Genomic DNA, 20,873 nt, shown 5'->3' with positions numbered 1-20,873 from the left:
TCCAGACAAAAGCAACAGCAATTGCAAAGATCCTGAGATGACAGATAAGGCCAGGTGGAGAAAGTGCAAATTGTCAACGAGACCAAAATACGGACTGTGAGTTGTGCAGCGACCACAAGTGGAGAGGTGCCAGGTGGCCTTCATCCCCCAAAGCTGCACCTCTCCCTCCTCAGGTCTGTGAAGAGCGGCGCTGAGACACGGGTGGACCTCCTCTGCACCTACCTGCAGCCCCTCAGTGGCCCAGGTCTGCCTATCAAGCAGGTGTTCCATGAGCTGAGCCAGCAGACCCACGGCATCACCCGGCTGGGCCCCTACTCTCTGAACAAAGACAGCCTCTACCTTAACGGTGAGCAGCTCTCAGCCCCATCTCCCTGCCCCACCCCCCAGCCCCCACTGCAGTCCAGGAGGGTGTCTGTTTCCCGGTTCTCTAGGGAAAGACTTGGGGTTCAAGTGTTGGCATTACCACTGGCCCTCCCATAACCACCATGCAAGGTTGGACTGATTAATCCCATTTTACAGATGAAGAAACTGAGGCTTACACAGGCTAAGCAATTTACCTTGACAGTGGTGGAACCAGGATATGAACTCCACTTGTCAGCATTCGGTGCTATGATCCACTCCACATGTTTAACTCACAGAAGAGTCTTCCTGGTGGAGGCACTTGGGGGACAAAAAAACACATTTCCGGCCGTGCGCAGTGGCTCACGCCTGTAATCCCAGCACTTTGGGAAGCTGAGGCGGGCAGATCACAAGGTCAAGAGATTGAGACCACCCTGGCCAACATGGTGAAACCCTGTCTCTACTAAAAATACAAAAATTAGCTGGGTGTGGTGGTGCGTGCCTGTAGTCCCAGCTACTCAGGAGGCTGAGGCAGGAGAATCGCTTGAACCCGGGAGGCGGAGGTTGCAGTGAGCCGAGATCGCACCATTGCACTCCAGCCTGGTGACAGAGCAAGACTCTTTTCTCAAAACAAAACAAAACAAACATGTTTCCCTTCCCTGCTTTCTTCTCACCATTGAGGAGGGATGGGCTTCTCTCCTACCTGAGGCCCCTATGCCAGGAAGATCTATGGGATCTAAGCTTCAGGCACACTGGGCCTCAGCATTGGTCTAGAACTCAGGAAAAGATAGCATTTAAGAAGGCATCCCCTAAATGGGGTTCTGAGAGGCAAAGCACGACTGTGGAGAATTGACAAAATAGCTCCCCTTTCATCCCCTCCACCGCCAACCCAAGAACAGTGCTTATCATCATGACCCCATGAGGTGGGCACCCCATATCACTTATATGATGTACCTTTAGGTAGGTACCGGGATGTAGAGAGACATCCTGGGCTTTCATTACTCTTATTTTAGCAAAGAGGGAAACTGAGGCACAGAGAGGGGAAGGGACTTGCCCATGCCCACAGTAAGTTTTTGGCTAGTCTGAGTCTTGATGTTCTTTATTATTATTATTACTATCCTCCTCATCATCATCATTGTATGTATACAGTTATGGGGTACAAGTGCAATTTTGTTACATGCATAGATTGCATAGTAGTGAAGTCAGAGCTTTCAGAGTATCCACCACTCCAATAACATACATTGTATCCATTAAGTCATTTCTCATCACCCACCTCGCTCCTACCCCCTCACCCTTCCAAGCCTCCTTTATCTATCATTCCCCTCTCTGAGTTCTTGTCTACATATTGTTTAGCTCCCACTTATGATTGAGAACATGTGCTATTTGTCTGTCTGTGTCTGACTTGTTTCACTTAAGGTAACTTCAGTTTCATCCATGTTGCTGCAAAAGACATGGATTCATTCTTTTTTTCTAACTCTTAAGTTCAGACATACACGTGCAGATTTTCTGTATAGTTAAACTCATGTCACAGGGGTTTCTTGTACAGATTATTTCATCACCCAAGTATTAAGCCTAGTACCCATTAGTTATTTTTTCTGATGCTCTCCCTCCACCCACCCTCCACCCTCCACCCTCCACCTGCCACCCTCCAACCTCAGGTAGGCCCCGGTGTCTGTTGTTCCCCTCTATGTGTCCATGTGTTCTCATCATTTAGCTCCCACTTATAAGTGAGAACAGGCAGTATTTGGTTTTCTGTTCCTGCATTAGTTTGCTAAAGATAATGACCTCCAGCTCCATCCATGTTCCTGCAACAGACACGATCTCATTCTTTTTTATAGCTGTATAGTATTCCATGGTGTATACGTACCACATTTTCTTTATCCAGTCTATCCTTGATGGGCATTTAAGTAGATTCCATGTCTTTGGTATTATGAATGGTGCTTCAATGAACATGTGTCTTTATGACAGAAAAATTTATATTCCTTTGGGCATATATGCAGTGATGGGATTGCTGGGTCGGATGGTAGTTCTGTTTTTAGCTCTTTGAGGAATCGTCCTGCTGCTTTCTACAGTGGATGAACTAATTTACACTCCCACCAACAGTGTATAAGCACTCCTTTTTCTCTGCAACCTCAGCAGCATGGTTTTATTTCTCTTTATGGCTGAATAGTGTTCCACTGTGCATATATACCACACTTTCTTTATGGATTCATCTGTTGATGGACATATAGGTTGATTCTACATCTCTGCTATTGTAAATAGTGCTGTGATAAACACACAGGTGCGGGTTGGGTCTTGATGATCTGAGTTAACATCCAGTCCCTTCAACTTGGCTATTGCAGGGAGCTGTTCCCCCTTGTAAACTGCAGCGCTTATATGCTTCATTTTGTTCCTTCATTTAGATTTACCAAGCAGCTACTATTAACCAGGTCTTGTGCCTGTCCCCAGGGACAGAGATAGGTTACATGTGCATCCTGTCCTAATGTAATCTCCAGAGGGGCGGAGACTGTTTTGTTCTACCCTATATTCCCCAAATGTAAAGGGAGCCTTGCACATAGTAAACCCTTAATAAACATTCATTGGGTGGAGGAATAGATTGGAGGAGGACTGGAAGGGGAGGCAGGGGTTATGGATGGATAGGAGGATAGACTTGTGAACACAAAGGTAGTGAGAGCCTCTCATTGGAGGCATGCTGGAGACGTGAGTAGGGAAGGGTCAGTGCTAATTGAAATATCAGGAAATTCTTTCTAGTGGTGAACACATTTAAGTCAAATATTAGATGATACATAAATGTGTCCATAATCTCTAGATACACAAAGGGAAAGGCATCCAGGCAGGGCCCCATAAGGACAAAGGCATGGAGTATCTGGGACAGTTCCACCACCTCCTCTTATGTGTGACTTCTTTGTTTCTAGGTTATAATGAACCTGGTCCAGATGAGCCTCCTACAAGTACGTGTCTTTGAATCCAGTGCCCATTTCAATCTCCGTGGGTCTTGGTTCAAGCTTTTCTCCTCATTCATGAAGAAAGGTTGCCCCAAATTCGGGCTGGTCCCCTGAGGTGGTGAGGGGCAATGTCTCAGTGGGAGGAAGAATGCTGAGTCCTTGGCCTGTTTTTAGACCTGCAGCCATAGTCTTGGCTTTGTGAATTTTCCATGTCCCTCTGGGTTGGAGGAAGAAGTTTGAACAAGCATTCCCTACAGGCATAGAGGTTGAGGTCAGATGATGACCTTGTTAGTCCATACCTCCTGATAAGAAAATCTCCTCCGAGTGACCCAGCAGAGGCTTCATGGTCAAGCTGCAGACTCTGCTGGCTACTGGTTTTGGCTAAATTTGCCCATTGCTTTATCCAGTGATCCACTTGTCTATCTTTCCAGCCATCCATTTTTCTATCCTTCCAGTCATCTCTCAGACACCATCCGTCCTTCCCTCCATCCCTCCATCCATCCATTCACCCATCCATCCATCCAACCCATTTTCCTGACCATTTACCTCCTCGTCCTTCCTTCCATCTGTCCTTTTATCCATCTATTCATCCATCACCCATCCTCCTGCCAATTCACCTGCTTGTCCTTTCTTCTGTCCTTCTATACATCTATCCATCCATCCATCCATCCATCCACCCATCCACTCATCCACCACCCATCCATCCTTCTGCCCATTCACTTTCTAGCCCCTCCTTCCTTCTGTCCTTCCATTCATCCATCCACCCATCTTCCTGCCCATTCACCTGCTTGTCCTTCCTTCTATCTGTCTTTTATCCATCTCTCCATCCATCCACCATCCATCCATCCATCCTTCTCCCTATTCACCGGTTTGTCTTTCTTTCTGTCCTTCCAACCATCCACCCATCTCTCCATTCATTCTCCTCTTCGTTCACCTGTTTCCTTATTTCTGTCTTTCCATCCATCCATCTATCCAGCCAGCCATCTCTCCACCCATTCTCCTCCCCATTCACTCAATTGTCCTTCCTTCCATCTGTCCTTTTATCCATCCATCCACCCATCCATCCATCCATCATCCATCCATCTATCCTTCTCCCCATTCACCTGTTTGTCCTTCTTTCTGTCCTTCCAACCATCCATCCATCCATCCATCATCCATCCATCTATCCTTCTCCCCATTCACCTGTTTGTCCTTCTTTCTGTCCTTCCAACCATCCATCCATCTCTCCATCCATCCTCCTGCCTATTCATCTGCCTGTCTCTCCTTCCTTCTGTCCTTCCATCCATTCATCCATCTTCCCATCCACCCACACATCCTCTTGCCCATTCACCTGCTTGTCCTTCCTTCCACCTGTCCTTTTATCCATCCATCCATCCATCCATCCATCCATCTTGCTCACTCCTCTACTCACACAATCACTCCTTCCCTCAGTCTCATTTATGGCCCACCTGTGAATGGTTGTCCTGGCTTGGACCACTGATGAAGCCCAGGGGAGCTTCTCCCACTAGGTGGTGGGCTTTTTTCCTCTCTGATGGACTGTTCCTTCCACAGCTCCCAAGCCAGCCACCACATTCCTGCCTCCTCTGTCAGAAGCCACAACAGGTATCTGGGGCCATTTTTCCTCCTCAAAGATTAGACTAGCATTTCAATCAGACACCTGCCCTCATGGAGCCCCAAATTTTATGAAGTAAATAGACCATCATAATGTCAGATGTTTTGGGGTGAGACACCTGGCATAATTGGGAAGGAGGAGGGCTTTCTGGAGAAAGTTTCACCCGAACTGAGTCTTTAAGGATGATTAAGAGTGATTCAGGCAAATAGGGCATGAACAGTAAAACTGAAAGAGGGGATTCCATGAGCAAAGCCTCAGTGGCCAGAAACAGCATAGAGTATAGGGAGAAGTGAGAGAAATTTGGTTTGCATGAAACATAAAGCTTAACCCAGAGTGGATGGATAAGTGAGACTGAAAGGTCAGCAGGAGCCAGATTGGGAAGGGCCTTGAATGCCAAGTCAAGAAATTTGAACTTAACACTGAAGGCCATAGGGAGCTGTGGATGGTACTAGAGCAGGGACAGCCATAGTGAGACTGTCATTTCAGAAAGATTCTTTTTGTGTTCAGTATAGAGAATGTCCTTTAGACAGGGCATCCAGTGAGTCTGCCAGGGTGCTAATCAGGGTGAGAGAAAATAAGACCTGAACTGGGATAGGGGAGGAGAGAGAGGATATATGTGATGAATATTCAGCAAAGAGAATTGGTGTTACTTGGAGGGGAGAAGATACGTAGCTTCTGACTTGGATGGCCACACTAGTTAATAATGAGTGTAGTCTGATCTAGTCTCAGACCAGCCCTCAGTTGCAGACGTCTCTCCTCCTCCCCTCCTGCAGCCATGGGGTACCACCTGAAGACCCTCACACTCAACTTCACCATCTCCAATCTCCAGTATTCACCAGATATGGGCAAGGGCTCAGCTACATTCAACTCCACCGAAAGGGTCCTGCAGCACCTGGTGAGACCCTGGTCCCAGCAGCTCCTGGTGGGATAAATCCTACCCCCAGCCTCTGTTCCTCGGCTTACCCTCTTCCTCCTTCCTCTCAAGCTCAGACCCTTGTTCCAGAAGAGCAGCATGGGCCGCTTCTACTTGGGTTGCCAACTGATCTCCCTCAGGTGAGACCACTTCCTGGCCATTTGCCAGTAACGACCACCCCTTTTGTGACCACCCCTTCCTCAGCCTTCCCCTGCTCCTCCCTCCTCTGCTCTTTACCTGCAGAGGTCTCGGGACCTCTCTAGAGTCCTCAAATTCCTCTCTCCCCAGGCCTGAGAAGGATGGGGCAGCCACTGGCGTGGACACCTCCTGCACCTACCACCCTGACCCTGTGGGTCCCGGGCTGGACATACAGCAGCTTTACTGGGAGCTGAGTCAGCTGACCCATGGTGTCACCCAACTGGGCTTCTATGTCCTGGACAGGGATAGCCTCTTCATCAATGGTGAGTGTCAGGCTGAACTTGGATTTACAGTGACTTTTTGGGGGTTGGTTTCTTTGTTTTTGAGATGGAGTCTCACTCTGTCACCCAGGCTGGAGTGCAGTGGTGCAGTCTCGGCTCTGCAACAGTGATTCTCCTGCCTCAGCCTCACAAGTAGCTGGGATTACAGGTGCATGCCACCATGCTCAGCTAATTTTTGTATTTTTAGTAGAGACAGGGTTTCGCCATGTTGCCCAGGCTGGTCTCGAACTCCTGACCTCAGGTGATCCACCTGCCTTGGCCTCCCAAAGTGCTGGGATTACAGGCATGAGCCACCATGCCCGGCCCACCGTGACTATTATTTGTCCCTTTCCTGTCTAAAAAAAATAGCCCAAGGCCTGGCTGGGGGACACCCTTCCCCAAACCACCAAGGGGAGGGTCTTTCCCATTATTTTGAGTAAATAGCATGAAATTCTTTGACCAAATTAATGTCATAAATTGTTTGTCTCTTTCTCCTTCACTTTTGTTTCCAACTTGGTTGCGGTATAACTATCAAATACAATTGTGTGTATTTAAGATGTATAATGCAGTGATTTAATATATGTGTAGCTTATGAAATGATTACCATAATCAAATTAGTTAACACTGCTATCATGTCACGTAGTTACCGTGTGTCTGTGTGCATCTGTTTGAGTTAGAGAGAAAGAGAACATTTAAGGTCTACCCTCATAGAAAATTTCAGGTTTACAATACAGTATTATTAACTATAATCATCAAGCTTTATACTCGATCCCCAGAACTTATTCATCTTGTAACTAAAAGTTTGTATTTTGTGACCAACATCTCCCCATTTTCTCTATCACCACCCCCATGCCCCTAGCCCCTGATAACCATCATGCTACTCTCTGCTTCTGTAAGTTTGACTTCTTCTGATCCCACATATAAGTGAGATCATGCAGTATTTGTTTTTCTCTATCTGGTTTATTTCACTTAGCATAATGAAAACCCCCAGGTACATCCATAATTAATTTCAATTCAAAACCCAAGTGGCTGAGCCATTGGCATCCTTTGGGACAGGATAGCAGGTCCCTTCTGTATGAGGATCCTCTGTGTCAGTGGTTATTACCAGGGGACAATTCTGCACTTCTGCCCCACCCCACTTCCCAACTGGGAGACTCTAGGCAATATCTGGAATCATTTTTGGGTATCACAACTCAAGGAGGGAAGGAGGGTGCAACTGGCATCTAGTGGGTCAGTAGCCCATTTTCAAGTGCACAGGAGATGCCCACCCCAGGGAATGATCCAGCCCCAAATGCCAATAATTTCAAGGGTGAGAAATCCTGTTGTACATGGTCCCAAAGTTCCTAGATGGGCACAAGGCTGACATTTATCACACTTTACTGTAAGTACTTGTTAAATTATCTGATTCCCCCTTACCCTGTGAACTCAACAAAATTACAGTCTGAGTGCCACTGTACCCTTGGTTCTCAGTACATCAGCACACCATAGTATGGAAAGAATCATTGAATGAGTGAGCAAATTAAAGACTAGTGTCTCTGCCGTAACTCACATACATTAATTCATTCATTCAGCAAACATATATGGGTGGCTGTTCTGCCCCAAGCCTTGTACTGGGTCTGGAGATAGAAGACACATTTTTCTGTCTCTGAAAAACTCATACTCAAGTTAACAACAAATTAGGGGCACAATAAAGACCCCACTGCTGTTATTAACAGGGTACTATGGGAGCTGAGAGGAGGAGTAAATTAAGGAGGGCTTCCTGGAGGAGGGTGTTATATACCCGGCCCTGTGCTGGGACACAATAATGAATAAGACAGACTTGGGCTGTCCTGGAGCTCCCTCTCACTGGGCTTTTGAAGCGTGAGCAGGAGTTTTGCAGGAAATGAAAAGGATGCATTCCTAGAAGTGAGAACTGCACAGCACATGCAGGAAAGCTCAGCTCAGGAGAATCTGTGTAATATTCCATTTTTCCCTCTCTTTGGGGCAACTTTCCGTCTAAGAGCTCCTGCAATGCCCAGCATGTGGACCTGAAATTGACTGATTCTGACAGTAGGCAGGGGACCGCTGGGCCATTCTGGCTCTGCATTTTGTGATCAACATTTCCCCACCATGTTCTTTTCTTCTTCTCTGTGGCTCCAGGCTATGCACCCCAGAATTTATCAATCCGGGGCGAGTACCAGATAAATTTCCACATTGTCAACTGGAACCTCAGTAATCCAGACCCCACATCCTCAGAGTACATCACCATGCTGAGGGACATCCAGGACAAGGTGGGGCATCTCTCACCCCTCCCGTCTTCCCTGCCCTGTGTACTTCTCTCCCTCTTCTACCTGATTTGTCTATTAAGTGATCATTTCAAATGCTTCACTTCACTACGTATTCTGGGTTCTCTCTCAGTTTCCAAAAGTACTCTCTTGACTACCATTCCCATTCCACAGATGGGCAAACTGAGGCTCAGAAAGGGGCGTGGTGTGCCTAGGGTCACACAGTGATTTAGGAACAGAGTTAGGATTTGAACTGTGGTCCCCTTTGCTCCAAGTCCTGTGTTTTTTTTCCACTGGCATCAGCGGCCCCTCCACCCCCAAGAGACCTCCATCTCACCCACTCTCCCTACCCATCCTTCTAGGTCACCACACTCTACAAAGGCAGTCAACTACATGACAAGTTCCGCTTCTGCCTGGTCACCAACTTGACGTAAGTTCTGAAGGTCATAAGCGGTGACCAAGCTTGTGGCTGTGTCTCTGAGCACCCTTGAGCTAGACGTCCCCAGTGGGGTACCCATTCTCCCCTACATCCCTGTTAGCTAATCCTACTATCTCTTTGCATAAATCCTCAAGGTAGGGAGTGAGGATTAACCTCATGGGGCCACCAACTTCCAGCATCCACCTTCTTCTTTTTTTCTGGACACTTGGGAAAAGATAACTTTTTGATGTAGAATTCAAAATATTAGCCCAATAATAATATTTAACATCAACCAGCCTCCTCTCATTTAATTCTCACAACAGAATCTATGAGTGGAGTGCAAAAATCATCCCTATTGTGCAGATGGGAAAACTGAGGGTCAGTAGAGTGAACGTCCCAAGAACCATCAAAGTTGGGATTTGAACCCAGGTCTCTGATGACTGGATGAAGGAATGAAGATATCTATACTTGGGAAGAGGAGGGTCACAGGACACAGGGCTGACTTTGCATATTTCTAAACTTCAAAGATTTTTGTATTTCAGCTGGGAACATGGAGAAGGTTAATGGGAACAAAAAAATATAAAGAATTAATAAGACCTAGTATTTGCTAGCACAACAGGGTGACTATAGTCAAAAATAACTTGATTGTACATTTTAAAATATAACTAAAGGTATATGCTTGGATTGTTTGCAACACAAAGGATATATGCTTGAGGGGATGGATACCCCATTTACCCTGATGATTATTATGCATTACATGCTTGTATCAAAAATCTCATGTACCCCATAAATATAAAAACACCTACTATGTACCCACAAAAATTAAAAACAAATAAAATCAAAAGTAGGCTAGGCACAGTGGCTCACGCCTGTAATCCCAGCACTTCGGGAGGCCACGGCAGGCAGATCTCTTGAGCCCAGAAGTTCAAGACCAGCGAGGGCAACATAGGGAGACCTAGTCTCTACAAAAAATACAAAAATTAGCCAGGCATGGTGGCACACACCTGTAGTCCCAGCCACTCAGGAAGCTGAGGTGGGAGGATCACCTGAGCCTAGGAGGCTGCACTCCAGCCTGGGTGACAGAGCGAGACCCTATCTCAAAAAAAAATAAAATAAAATAATAAGTAGAAATCAAGAGGGAAAATGTGGGAGAAATTGGGATAATTTTAACAATACCTTCCACAAGAGTGATGATGAAGAATGCATAAGTCACTTTTAGCAGTCTTGATCTATAAAAAGTGTTCAATAAATGTCGATTATTGTTACTGTTGTTGCTTCTAGACATAATTTCTGGAAGCCTTCTTTTTTTTTTTTTTTTTTTTTTTTGAGATGGAGTCATGCTCTGTTGCTCAGGCTGGAGTGCAGTGGTGTGATCTTGGCTCACTGCAACTGCCTCCTGGGTTCAAGCAATTCTCCTGCCTCAGCACCCCCCCCATGTAGCAGGGACTACAGGCACGCGCCACCACACCCGGTGTAGTTTTGTATTTTTATTAGAGACAGGGTTTTGCCATGTTGGTCAGGCTGGTCTCGAACTCCCGACCTCAGGCAATTTGCCTGCCTCGGCCTCCTAAAGTGCTGAGATTACAGGCGTGAGCCACTGCGTCCAGCCGAAGGCCTCCCATTTTGATCAGAACCCTTCTCTAGACTGGGGGTGGAGGCAGCTAGGCACCCCACCACCACCTTGCCTCTAGATCTTTCGCTCTTTAAAGACAGCAACCGATGACCCTGCTGATGCTGAGTACTGGCTGAATTCCTGTGGTCTCTGTCCCTAGGATGGACTCTGTGTTGGTCACTGTCAAGGCATTGTTCTTCTCCAATCTGGACCCCAGCCTGGTGGAGCAAGTCTTTCTAGCTAAGACCCTGAATGCCTCATCCCATTGGCTGGGCTCCACCTACCAGTTGGTGGACATCCATGTGACAGGTACAAGGTGGGGTGGCTGGTTTCATAACTGGAAGAGGTGGGGTTCTGAGGAAAGATGGGGCTTCTCAGTACCAGCGGAATTGGTGGAGGCTCTAGAGAGGGAAAGGGAGGCTTTCTGGAGACCCACGTAGGTGACCTCTGGCAGTAGATCATCCAATGAGGCAGGAACAGAACACTCAGCCATTGCACCTAAGAGAATAGCTATTTTTACATGTAAAAAGAATTGAGTTGAGTGAATGAATCAATAAATCATTTATTTTGAATCAATTTATTGATTCATTCATTTAATTAATGAACAATAAATGATTCAGTACATAATTGATTAATTGATTTAATTGAGAATTGATTTAATTGATTAATTGATTAAAATGATTGAATGAATCGATAAATGAATAAGTCATTCATTCATTCAATAAACAATGGAAGTAGGCCAGGCGTGGTGACTCACGCCTGTAATCCCAGCACTTTGGGAGGCCCAGGCGGGTGGATCACGAGGTCAGGAGATCGAGACCATCCTGGCTAACACGGTGAAGCCCCGTCTCCACTAAAAATACAAAAAAATTAGCCGGGCATGGTGGTGGCCGCCTGTAGTCCCAGCTACTCGGGAGGCTGAGCCAGGAGAATGGCGTGAACCCAGGAGGCAGAGCTTGCAGTGAGCCGAGATCACGCCACTGCACTCCAGCCTGGGCAACAGATCAAGACTCTGTCTCAAAAATAAATAAATAAATAAAAATAAAAAATAAATAAACAATGGAAGTAAACACGCACTGATGATACAGTGTGACCATTGCTATGATAAGGGAATTTCAGGAGCCTGTGGGAGCCCCAAGGAGGAACACACAACCTTGTCTTGGAAAGTTTTGTGTAGGAAGGGGTGAAGAAGCTGAGATCTGACAGACAATGGGACCTAGCCGGGGGTAATAGATGGAGAATTGTGCTCCATGCATCTATAACCTAGAAGATAGAAAGAATATGGCATTTGGCCGCATGCGGTGGCTCACCCCTGTAATCCCAGCACTTTCAGAGGCCGAGATGGGTGGATCACCTGAGGTCAGGAGTTCAAGACCAGACTGACCAATATGATGAAACCCCATCTCTGCTAAAAATACAAAAATTAGCCAGGCGCGGTGGTGTGTGCCTGTAATCCTAGCCACTTGGGAGGCTGAGACAGGAGAACCGCTTGAACTCAGGAGGCGGAGGTTGCAGTGAGCCAAGATTGTGCCATTGCACTCCAGCCTAGGCAAAAAGAGCGAAACTGCGTCTCAAAAAAAAAAAAAAAAAAGAACATGGCATTTTGGGGCAAGTTTAAGAAGATTGGTGTAGCTGGAGCATCCGCTTTGATATTGGAGAGGTGACAGTTGAAGCCAAAGATGTGGGCAGAGACTTTGTTGGGTACTGGAATGGCTTGGGGAGGAACATGACACACTCATGAGTTCTGCTTTAGAAAGAAAATGAAATGAATTCTGCTCATCCTTTGGGTGCTGTGTGCAGAATGGAGGGTGGGGGGAGAGGAGAGCGGAGGCAAGAAGACCCTTTAGGAACAAATATCATTAGTTAGAAGATTCTGGGTTGCTCAGCGCCTGCAATTGCTGACTACACCCCCAGAGAAACCCAGTCTCTTTTCCCCCATGTTGTAGGGAATTCTTACAATGCTTGGTAGAAAGAGAATTGGACAGGTAGATGGGTGGATGGATGCAAGTTGGACAGATGGATGGAGGAAGATCCTCCATCCAATACAGAGCTGTTACCTAAAACCCTCCATCCCACCTTTAAAATCCTAGCTCAGCCAGGTGCGGTGGCTCACACCTGTAATCCTAGCACTTTGGGAGGCCAAGGCGGGCGGATCACCTGAGGTCGGGAGTTCGAGACCAGCCTGACCAACATGGAGAAACCCTGTCTCTATTAAAAATACAAAAAAAAAGAAAAAAAAATTAGCCAGGCAGGGTGGCGCATGCCTGTAATCCCGCTACTCGGGAGGCTGAGGCAGGAGAATGGCTTGAACCCAGGAGGTGGAGGTTGTGGTGAGCCAAGATCACGCCATTACACTCCAGACTGGGCAAAGAGAGTGAAACTGTCTCAAAAAACAAAACAAATGACCCCCCTGCCAAAAAAAAAAAAAGGAAAAACCTAGCTCAGCTCACACTGCCAGGAATAAGTAAGCTAGCTGGAATAATCTCTTTCTTAAAACCCTGCCTTGATAGTGGATTTTTACATACTTTTTTTTAAATTCTAGAAATGGAGTCATCAGTTTATCAACCAACAAGCAGCTCCAGCACCCAGCACTTCTACCTGAATTTCACCATCACCAACCTACCATATTCCGGGGACATGGCCCAGCCAGGCACCACCAATTACCAGAGGAACAAAAGGAATATTGAGGACGCGGTGAGAAGGGGGTGGTGTGTCCACTCTGTTGCCATGCAGAAACTGACTTATGCATACGGGGTAGCCACAGGGTGACTTTTTATAACGATCCACAAAGACAGGTTCTTATTCCCATTCAAGACACAAGCACAGAGAGGTTCAGTAGCTGACCCAAGGTCACACAGCTAAGTCATACCCTAGAAGAGCATGTCCTTTGATATACATACCTGGGCAAGTGGTTGTCATGACAAGAAGCAAAATAGATGGAGAAGTGTGCTCAGTGGCTGAAACTTCTCTGATGCTACTGGGGCCAGGATTCTGACCTAAGAAACATCACCCTGTCTTTCAGCTCAACCAACTCTTCCAAAACAGCAGCATCAAGAGTTATTTTTCTGACTGTCAAGTTTCAACATTCAGGTGAGTTCTAACTCAGGACCTAATGACTCTAGGAACTTCTGCTGTGCTTTAAATAGAAGTGTCCCCAAGCCATAGCTTTGATGGAAGAGAGCCCTAGAAATAGAGAGCTGTTAACTAAAAACCAGCTTTTTCCTAAAGCTGGAGCCCAACTGGCTTCAACACTCGAGCTGGTGTAAATCTCAGCAGACATAAAGGTACCTGGTGCTGAGGCCATGGAGTCTAGAGTGTAGAATCTACTACATTAAGACATCAGCTACTGAAATCAGGACCTATGGAAGATGGGGGAAGGAGGGGACTAAAACCAGATGACTTAGAATCTAGCAGCCTAACTCTGCTTTTCAATGAGAGGTATCATTTCCAATGGGCGGGTACCAATGATTTTTTTGTTTTGTTTTTGACAACTGCCCTGAGAACAGGCTTTCCTCACTAAACAAATTCTGAGTCAGAACAAATAAATATGATCCCTGAGAATAGGGCTTTTTCAAGGAGCTGCCAAACAGATCAAATAGTGACAATGTTCTGCAGATTGATGTCTGGAGAACTCTAAAGCTATTTTGACTGCTAGGCAGCTGGTTTTCACAGCTATCATGATTCTGAGGCTGCTGGTTTTCAAAGTTACTGAGGGTCTTGCTAGATGCAGTGGCTCGCGACTGTAATCCCAGCACTTTGGGAGGCCAAGGTGGGTGGATCGCTTGAGCTCAGGAGTTTGAGACCAGCCTGGGCAATATGGTGAAAACACATCTCTATAAAAAATACAAAAATCAGCTGAGCATAGTGGCATGCACTGTAGTCCCAGTTACTTAGGAGGCTGAGGTGGGAGGATGGCTTGAGCCCAGGAGGCAGAGGTTGCAGTGAGCTAAGATTGTGCCATGCACTCCAGCCTGGGCAACAGAGCCAGAGCCTGTCTCAAAAAATAATAATAATAATAATAATAATAATAATAATAATAATAATAATAATAAAATACTGAGGATCTTGAAAGAGAACTGTGGAAATAATTCAAGTTAAAATGCCACAAAGCTTGCTCTTTTTACTGATATTTAACACTTTCCTTAACTAAACACCCCTTGAATTTTTGCAAGCCTTTGGTTCACTTCTAGACTTCTGGAAAAATTGATTTGGACTATTTTGGCCAATGTTCTCGTTGATTTTATGGGTATTCAGAAGTCGTTACCCCAACATTCCAGAAATATTCTCCCTGTGGCTATTACTTTATTTATTTATTTATTTATTTATTTATTTATTTATTTATTTATTTGAGACAGAGTCTCCCTCTGTTGCCCAGGCTGGAGTGCACTGGCGCAGTCTCAGCTCACTGCAACCTCCACTTCCAGGTTCAAGCGATTCTCCTGCCTCAGCCTCCCAAATAGCTGGGATTATGGGCGTGCGCCACCACACCAGCTAATTTTTGTGTTTTTAGTAGAGATGGGGTTTCACTGTGTTGGCCAGGCTGGCCTTGAACTCTTGATCTCAAGTGATCCACCCGCCTTGGCCTCCCAAAGTGCTGGGATAACAGGCATGAGCCACTGTGCCTGGCCTCCCTGTGGCTATTTTTAAATGAATTAAGTAGAATAAAATTAGAAATTCAGTTCTTCTCCCACACTAGCTGCATTTTAAGCATTTAATAACAACATGAAGCTACTAATGGCTGCATTGTGTAGTGCAGATGTAGAATTTTTTTTTTGTTTTTTGTTTTGTTTTTGAGATGGAGTCTCGCTCTGTCACCAGGCTAGAGTGCAATGGCGCGATCTCGGCTCACTGCGATCTCTACTCCCTGGTTCAAGTGATTCTCCTGCCTCAGCCTCTCGAGTAGCTGGGATTACAGGCACACGCCACCGCACCCAGCTAATATTTGTATGGATGGTCTCAATCTCCTGACCTCGTGATTTGTATGGATGGTCTCGATCTCCTGACCTCATGATCCGCCTGCCTGGGCCTCCCAAAGTGCTGGGATTACAGGCGTGAGCCACTGTGCCCGGCCAACATAGAATGTTTACATCATTGTAGAAAGTTCCTGCAGGAAGAGCCTAGAAGGAGAAAGCCTAGAATCATGATAAAATTGCAGATATCTTTGCTTATCCCTGTCCCCTTCCAGGTCTGTCCCCAACAGCGACCACACTGGGGTGGACTCCCTGTGTAACTTCTCGCCACTGGCTCGGAGAGTAGACAGAGTTGCCATCTATGAGGAATTCCTGCGGATGACCCGGAATGGCACCCAGCTGCAGAACTTCACCCTGGACAGGAGCAGTGTTCTTGTGGATGGTAAAGCTCCCTGGGTCATTGGGGCTGAGGTGGAAGCTCCCACTTCCTAACCTGGGTCTTTCCCTGGGAATCCGAAGGCTTGGGGACGATTCATCATCAAGCTTTCTCAGACTGGGAGAAGGTGGCTTAGTTCTCCTAGGCTTTACCCATCATTGAAGGAAAGAAAAGGATGCCCGAGGGATATGGGAGGCATTTGCCCTCTTCTGGCCAGCTCTGTGACCTCAGGCTAGTCACATCTCCTCTCTGGACTTCTTATCTCTCTGTACTTAGCAAGCCACTTGGTTTTTGGTTCCCATCTTGCCTGCCCTAGATGGTATTGCTCCTCCACCCCCAGGCAGCTGCAGTGTTAAACAATTACCCTGATTAGTTATTGTAGTTGTGTTGTTTGTTTGTTTTTGAGAGAGGGTCTCACTCTGTCACCTAGGCTGGAGTGCAGTGACATGATCTCAGCTCACTGCAACCTCAACCCCCGGACTCAAGCAATCCACCCACCTCAGCCTCCCAAGTAGCTGGGACTACAGCCATGCGCCACCACACCCGGATAATTTTTGTATTTTTTCTAGAGATGGGGTTTTGCGACATTGCCCAGGCTGGTCTTGAACTCCTGAGCTCAAGCATGCCACCTGCTTCAGCCTCCCAAAGTGCTGGGATTACAAGCAGGCAGGCACCACTGCACCTGGCTCTGGTTTTTTGTGTTTGTTTTTTTCTTTTAGAGGCAGGGTCTCACTCTGTTAACCAGAATGGAGTACAGTGGTGCAATCACAGCTCACTGCAGTCTTGAACTCCCAGGCTCAAGCGAGCCTCCCACCTCAGCCTCCCGAGTAGCTGGAACTACAGGCACGTGTCACCATGACTTGCTAATTTCTAAATTTTTTGTAGAGACAGGGTCTCACTATGTTGCCCAGACTGGTCTAACTCCTGGCCACAAGTGATCCTCCTGCCTCAGCAGGTCAATGAGGGCTTCCAGTTTCAAGTTCTATGTGATTCATCCTCAACAAATGTGGTAGGATGGACCTATTTTCCAACTCTGGAGATGGCTTCAAGGTGGCTCAACTTTGCATATCCAATTTTACCCATTCAAAGAATAGTTATATACATTGTACCATGTATCAGGAATATAACAGAGAGTAACTGTCTGCTCTTTCACCACTACATTCCAAGAAACCCATATTCTGCCTGGCACATAATAAACACTCAACTCATATTTGCAGAAGGAATAACTAGATTTCATACAAGGTTCTTTTCAAGTCAAATGTGAATAATGTTTTAGACGGGACCTTCCAATGCCTGTGTGCACTGTCCTTGGTTCTGAATTATTGTTGTGCAAGAGAGTACTGTTGATCCTTCAGAATCAACAAGCCTTTCACATGCCTGTCACAGGTTTTTCTTTTTCTTGTTTTACCAATTTGGTTTTTTGTTTGTTTGTTGTTGTTGTTTTTTTATTTGTTTTTGTTTTTGTTTTTTTTGAGACAGAGTCTCGCTCTGTCGCCCAGGCTGCAGTGCAGTGGCACGATCTCGGCCCACTGCAAGCGCTGCCTCTTGGGTTCACGCCATTTTCCTGCCTCAGCCTCCTGAGTAGCTGGGACTACAGGCGCCCGCCACCATGCCTGGCTAATTTTTTTTGTATTTTTAGTAGAGACAGGGTTTCACCATGTTGGCCAGGATGGTCTCAATCTCCTGACCTCGTGATCTGCCCACCTGGGCCTCCCAAAGTGCTGGGATTACAGGCGTGAGCCACCACACCGGGCCCCAATTTTTTTTTTTAATTAAAATTGTTGCCAGCTTACAAGCTTTCTAAAACCAGGCCATGGACCCAGCATGGCTGTAGTTTGCCAAACCTTGCCTTGAATCAGTACCATCCAATAGAACTTTCTGCAGTGATAGAAAATGTTTCTATCTGTGCCATTCAGCACAAAGCCATGTGTGATTACTAAGCTTGAAGTGTGGTTAATGTAACTGAGATACCGAAGTTTTAATTTTATTTAATTTTAATTTAAAAAGCCACTTGTGGCTGCTCCATATTGCACACTACTTTTTAAAGTTATTATTTGTATATATTTAAGGGGTACGAGTGCAATTTTGTTACATGGATTTATTGCCCAGTGGGGAAGTCTGGGCTTTTAGGGTATCCATTACCTGAATAATGTACATTGTACCCATTGAGTAATTTCTCATCATCCACTCTCCTCCACTCCCCAACCCTTCCAAGTCTCCCCTGTCTATTATTCCACTCTCTATGTCCATGCCTATGCATTATTCAGCATTGATATGTCTATGCATTATTTAGTCAAATACATGTGCTATTTGACTTCCTGTATCTGAGTTGTTTGACTTAAGATAATGACCTTCACTTCCATCCATGTTGCTGCAAAAGACATGATTTCATTCTTTTTTATGCCTGAGTGGTATTGCAGTGTATGTGTGTGTGTGTGTGTGTGTGGAGAGAGAGATCACATTTTCTTTATACAGTCCTCCATTGATGGACACTTAGGTTGATTCCATATCTTTGCTATTGTGAATAGTTTTGTGGTGAACACACAGGTGCAGGTGTCTTTTTGACAGAATTATTTATTTTCCTTTGTGTAGATACCCAGTCATGGGATTCCTGGATCAAATGGTAGTTTCATTTTTAGTTCTTTGAGAAATATCCGTATGTTTTTCATAGAGATTGTACTAAATTACATTCCCACCAACAGCGTGTAAGAGTTCGCTTTTCTTGCATCCTTTTTAACATCTGTTATTTTTTGTCTTTTTAGTAACAGCCATTCTGACTGGCGTAAGGTGGTATCTCATCATGGTTTTAATCTGCATTTCTCTGATTATTAGTGATGTCAAGCATTTTTTCTTATGCTTGTTGAAGACATACCATTGGTATGTCTTCCACATCTCTAAGAAGTTGGCTATAGGCTGCGTGCGGTGGCTCACACCTGTAATCCCAGCACTTTGGGAGGCCGAAGCAGGTGGATCACGAGGTCAGGAGTCCAAAACCAGCCTGGCCAACATGGTGAAACCCTGTCTCTACTAAAAATACAAAAAATTAGCCAGGCATGGTGGTGCGCCTATAATCCCAGCTACTCGGGAGGCTGAGGCAGGAGAATCACTTGAACCCAGGAGGTGGAGGTTGTAGTGAGACAAGATCACATCATTGCACTCCAGCCTGGGTGACAGAGCAAGACTCCATCTTGAGAAAAAAAAAAGAAGTTGGCTATAATGGGGTTGTAGAAGTAGAGGAACCAGTAACCCTTCTCGCCATGCCTGATGATGGCTTTATATCCCTATCTTCATGGAGTTTATTCTGTCTTGAGGAATAACAAGAACAGGCAGTTGTCAGTTATAAATTATTTGATGTGAACCTATTCATACATGGGTGTGGTCATCAGGGAAGGCTTCCTTGAGGAAATGACGTTGAAGGTGAATTCTAAAAGATGATGATAAAACCACCAGGTGAAGGAGAGCTTAAATGTGTTTTTAGGCAGAAGAAAAAGCTTTTGGGTGAGAATTTTAAAACTTAGAGAGATCCCATGAGTTTCCAACTGTGATGATCCATTCTCTCCACCACCGCCATTGGGCCCAGCCCAATTTAGGTCCACCATGCCCAGAGGCATGAATTTAACTTATGACACTCTTGTGGTGGGATAATGGCTTTGGGCTTATGTAGCCATGTGTCCTCATTTTTTTAGAGATACAAATTGAAATATTTGGAGTGAGATGTCATGATGTCTACTGGCCTCTAAAACTTCAGCAAAAACATTTACTTTCACTGAAATGTCAATAAATCATAAATTGGATGTATATGTTTTAGTTGGAGGAAATATAAATCACTAAACCTAGGTGATGAATATTTATTGTACTTTTCTCTCTGCTTTTTTGTGTGCTTGTAAAATTGTATTTAAAAGAATAAGACGCACTCGGCCGGGCGTGGTGGCTCAGGCTTGTAATCCCAGCACTTTGAGAGGCCAAGGTGGGTGGATCATGAGGTCAGGAGTTCGAGACCAGCCTAGCCAACATGGTAAAACCCCATCACTACATACAAAAATTAGCCGGGCGTTTTGGCAGGTGCCTGTAATCCCAGATACTTGGGAGGCTGAAGCAGGAGAATTGCTTGAACCCGGGAAGCAGAGGTTGCAGTGAACCAAGATCACGCCACTGCACTCTAGCCTGGGCAACAGAGCAAGATCCCATCTCCAAAAAAAAAAAAAAAAAAAAAAGACTAAGACACAATCACATGCACCCTCCATTTCTTTCATTTCTAGGGTATTCTTCCAACAAAAATGAGCTCTTAACTGGGAATTCTGGTAAGTCTCAAAGAAGCCCCAGCCCAGGGTAGGGAGGGGGTAACCTGATGGTGCTTTGCCTTGTCCAAGAGCACCAGGCACAGTCTTGGATGAGGATCAAAGTTGGCCGACCCATGGCAAAGACTATTGAGGCATAGTAAAGGGATAGCAGGGATCCTGGCTTGCTGGGGGCCCACTTTTTGGGGGCATCAGAGGCATGAGGTGTTGAGCCACTAAGCTCTCCTCCCCAGGGCTGTGCCCATCCTCATGCCACATAGGGTCCAAGAAGGAGCCCTGGGACGTGGCAGGAGGTAGCTCACCCCAGCCCTTGTCTCCCCAGACTTTCCCTTCTGGGCCGTCATCCTCATCGGCTTGGCAGGACTCCTGGGACTCATCACATGCCTGATCTGCGGTGTCCTGGTGAGCAAGGAAGGGTTGCTTATCTTCTTACTATTGGGTTGTAAGAATTCTTAATATATTATAAAACCATACTATACTATACACAAGTCCTTTGCTGGATATATGTTTTGCAAATATTTTCTCCCAGTTCACAGAGTGGCTTTCCTATTTTCTTTTTATAATTTTATTTTTAATTAATTGACAAATAATGAATGCATATATTTAGGGGATAGAATTTGATGCTTTGGTATATGTACAATTATGGAATGACTCAATCAAGCTAATTA

At 45.7% G+C, this 20,873-nt stretch overlaps 1 protein-coding gene across 1 annotated transcript in view; it reads left to right on the top strand.

Moving 5' to 3' along the window:
- The window catches only part of MUC16 (mucin 16, cell surface associated), a 91,447-nt gene that overhangs the window by 68,457 nt on the left and 2,117 nt on the right, over positions 1 to 20,873 (top strand). The window contains exons 75-88 of the mRNA XM_063719903.1: positions 174 to 346; positions 3,255 to 3,290; positions 4,836 to 4,886; positions 5,670 to 5,791; positions 5,882 to 5,949; positions 6,098 to 6,270; positions 8,407 to 8,537; positions 8,894 to 8,961; positions 10,722 to 10,870; positions 13,104 to 13,255; positions 13,584 to 13,651; positions 15,747 to 15,913; positions 20,167 to 20,208; positions 20,528 to 20,607. Of these exons, the coding sequence (XP_063575973.1) occupies positions 174 to 346; positions 3,255 to 3,290; positions 4,836 to 4,886; positions 5,670 to 5,791; positions 5,882 to 5,949; positions 6,098 to 6,270; positions 8,407 to 8,537; positions 8,894 to 8,961; positions 10,722 to 10,870; positions 13,104 to 13,255; positions 13,584 to 13,651; positions 15,747 to 15,913; positions 20,167 to 20,208; positions 20,528 to 20,607 (1,480 nt within the window). The remainder of the gene's footprint in view (positions 1 to 173; positions 347 to 3,254; positions 3,291 to 4,835; positions 4,887 to 5,669; positions 5,792 to 5,881; positions 5,950 to 6,097; positions 6,271 to 8,406; positions 8,538 to 8,893; positions 8,962 to 10,721; positions 10,871 to 13,103; positions 13,256 to 13,583; positions 13,652 to 15,746; positions 15,914 to 20,166; positions 20,209 to 20,527; positions 20,608 to 20,873) is intronic.

Source organism: Pongo abelii, chromosome 20 (genome assembly GCF_028885655.2).
Source record: "Pongo abelii isolate AG06213 chromosome 20, NHGRI_mPonAbe1-v2.0_pri, whole genome shotgun sequence".
Lineage (NCBI taxonomy): Eukaryota > Metazoa > Chordata > Mammalia > Primates > Hominidae > Pongo > Pongo abelii.
The sequence above is the reverse complement of the archived record's forward strand: the minus strand, read 5'-3'. Positions and strand labels throughout refer to the sequence as shown.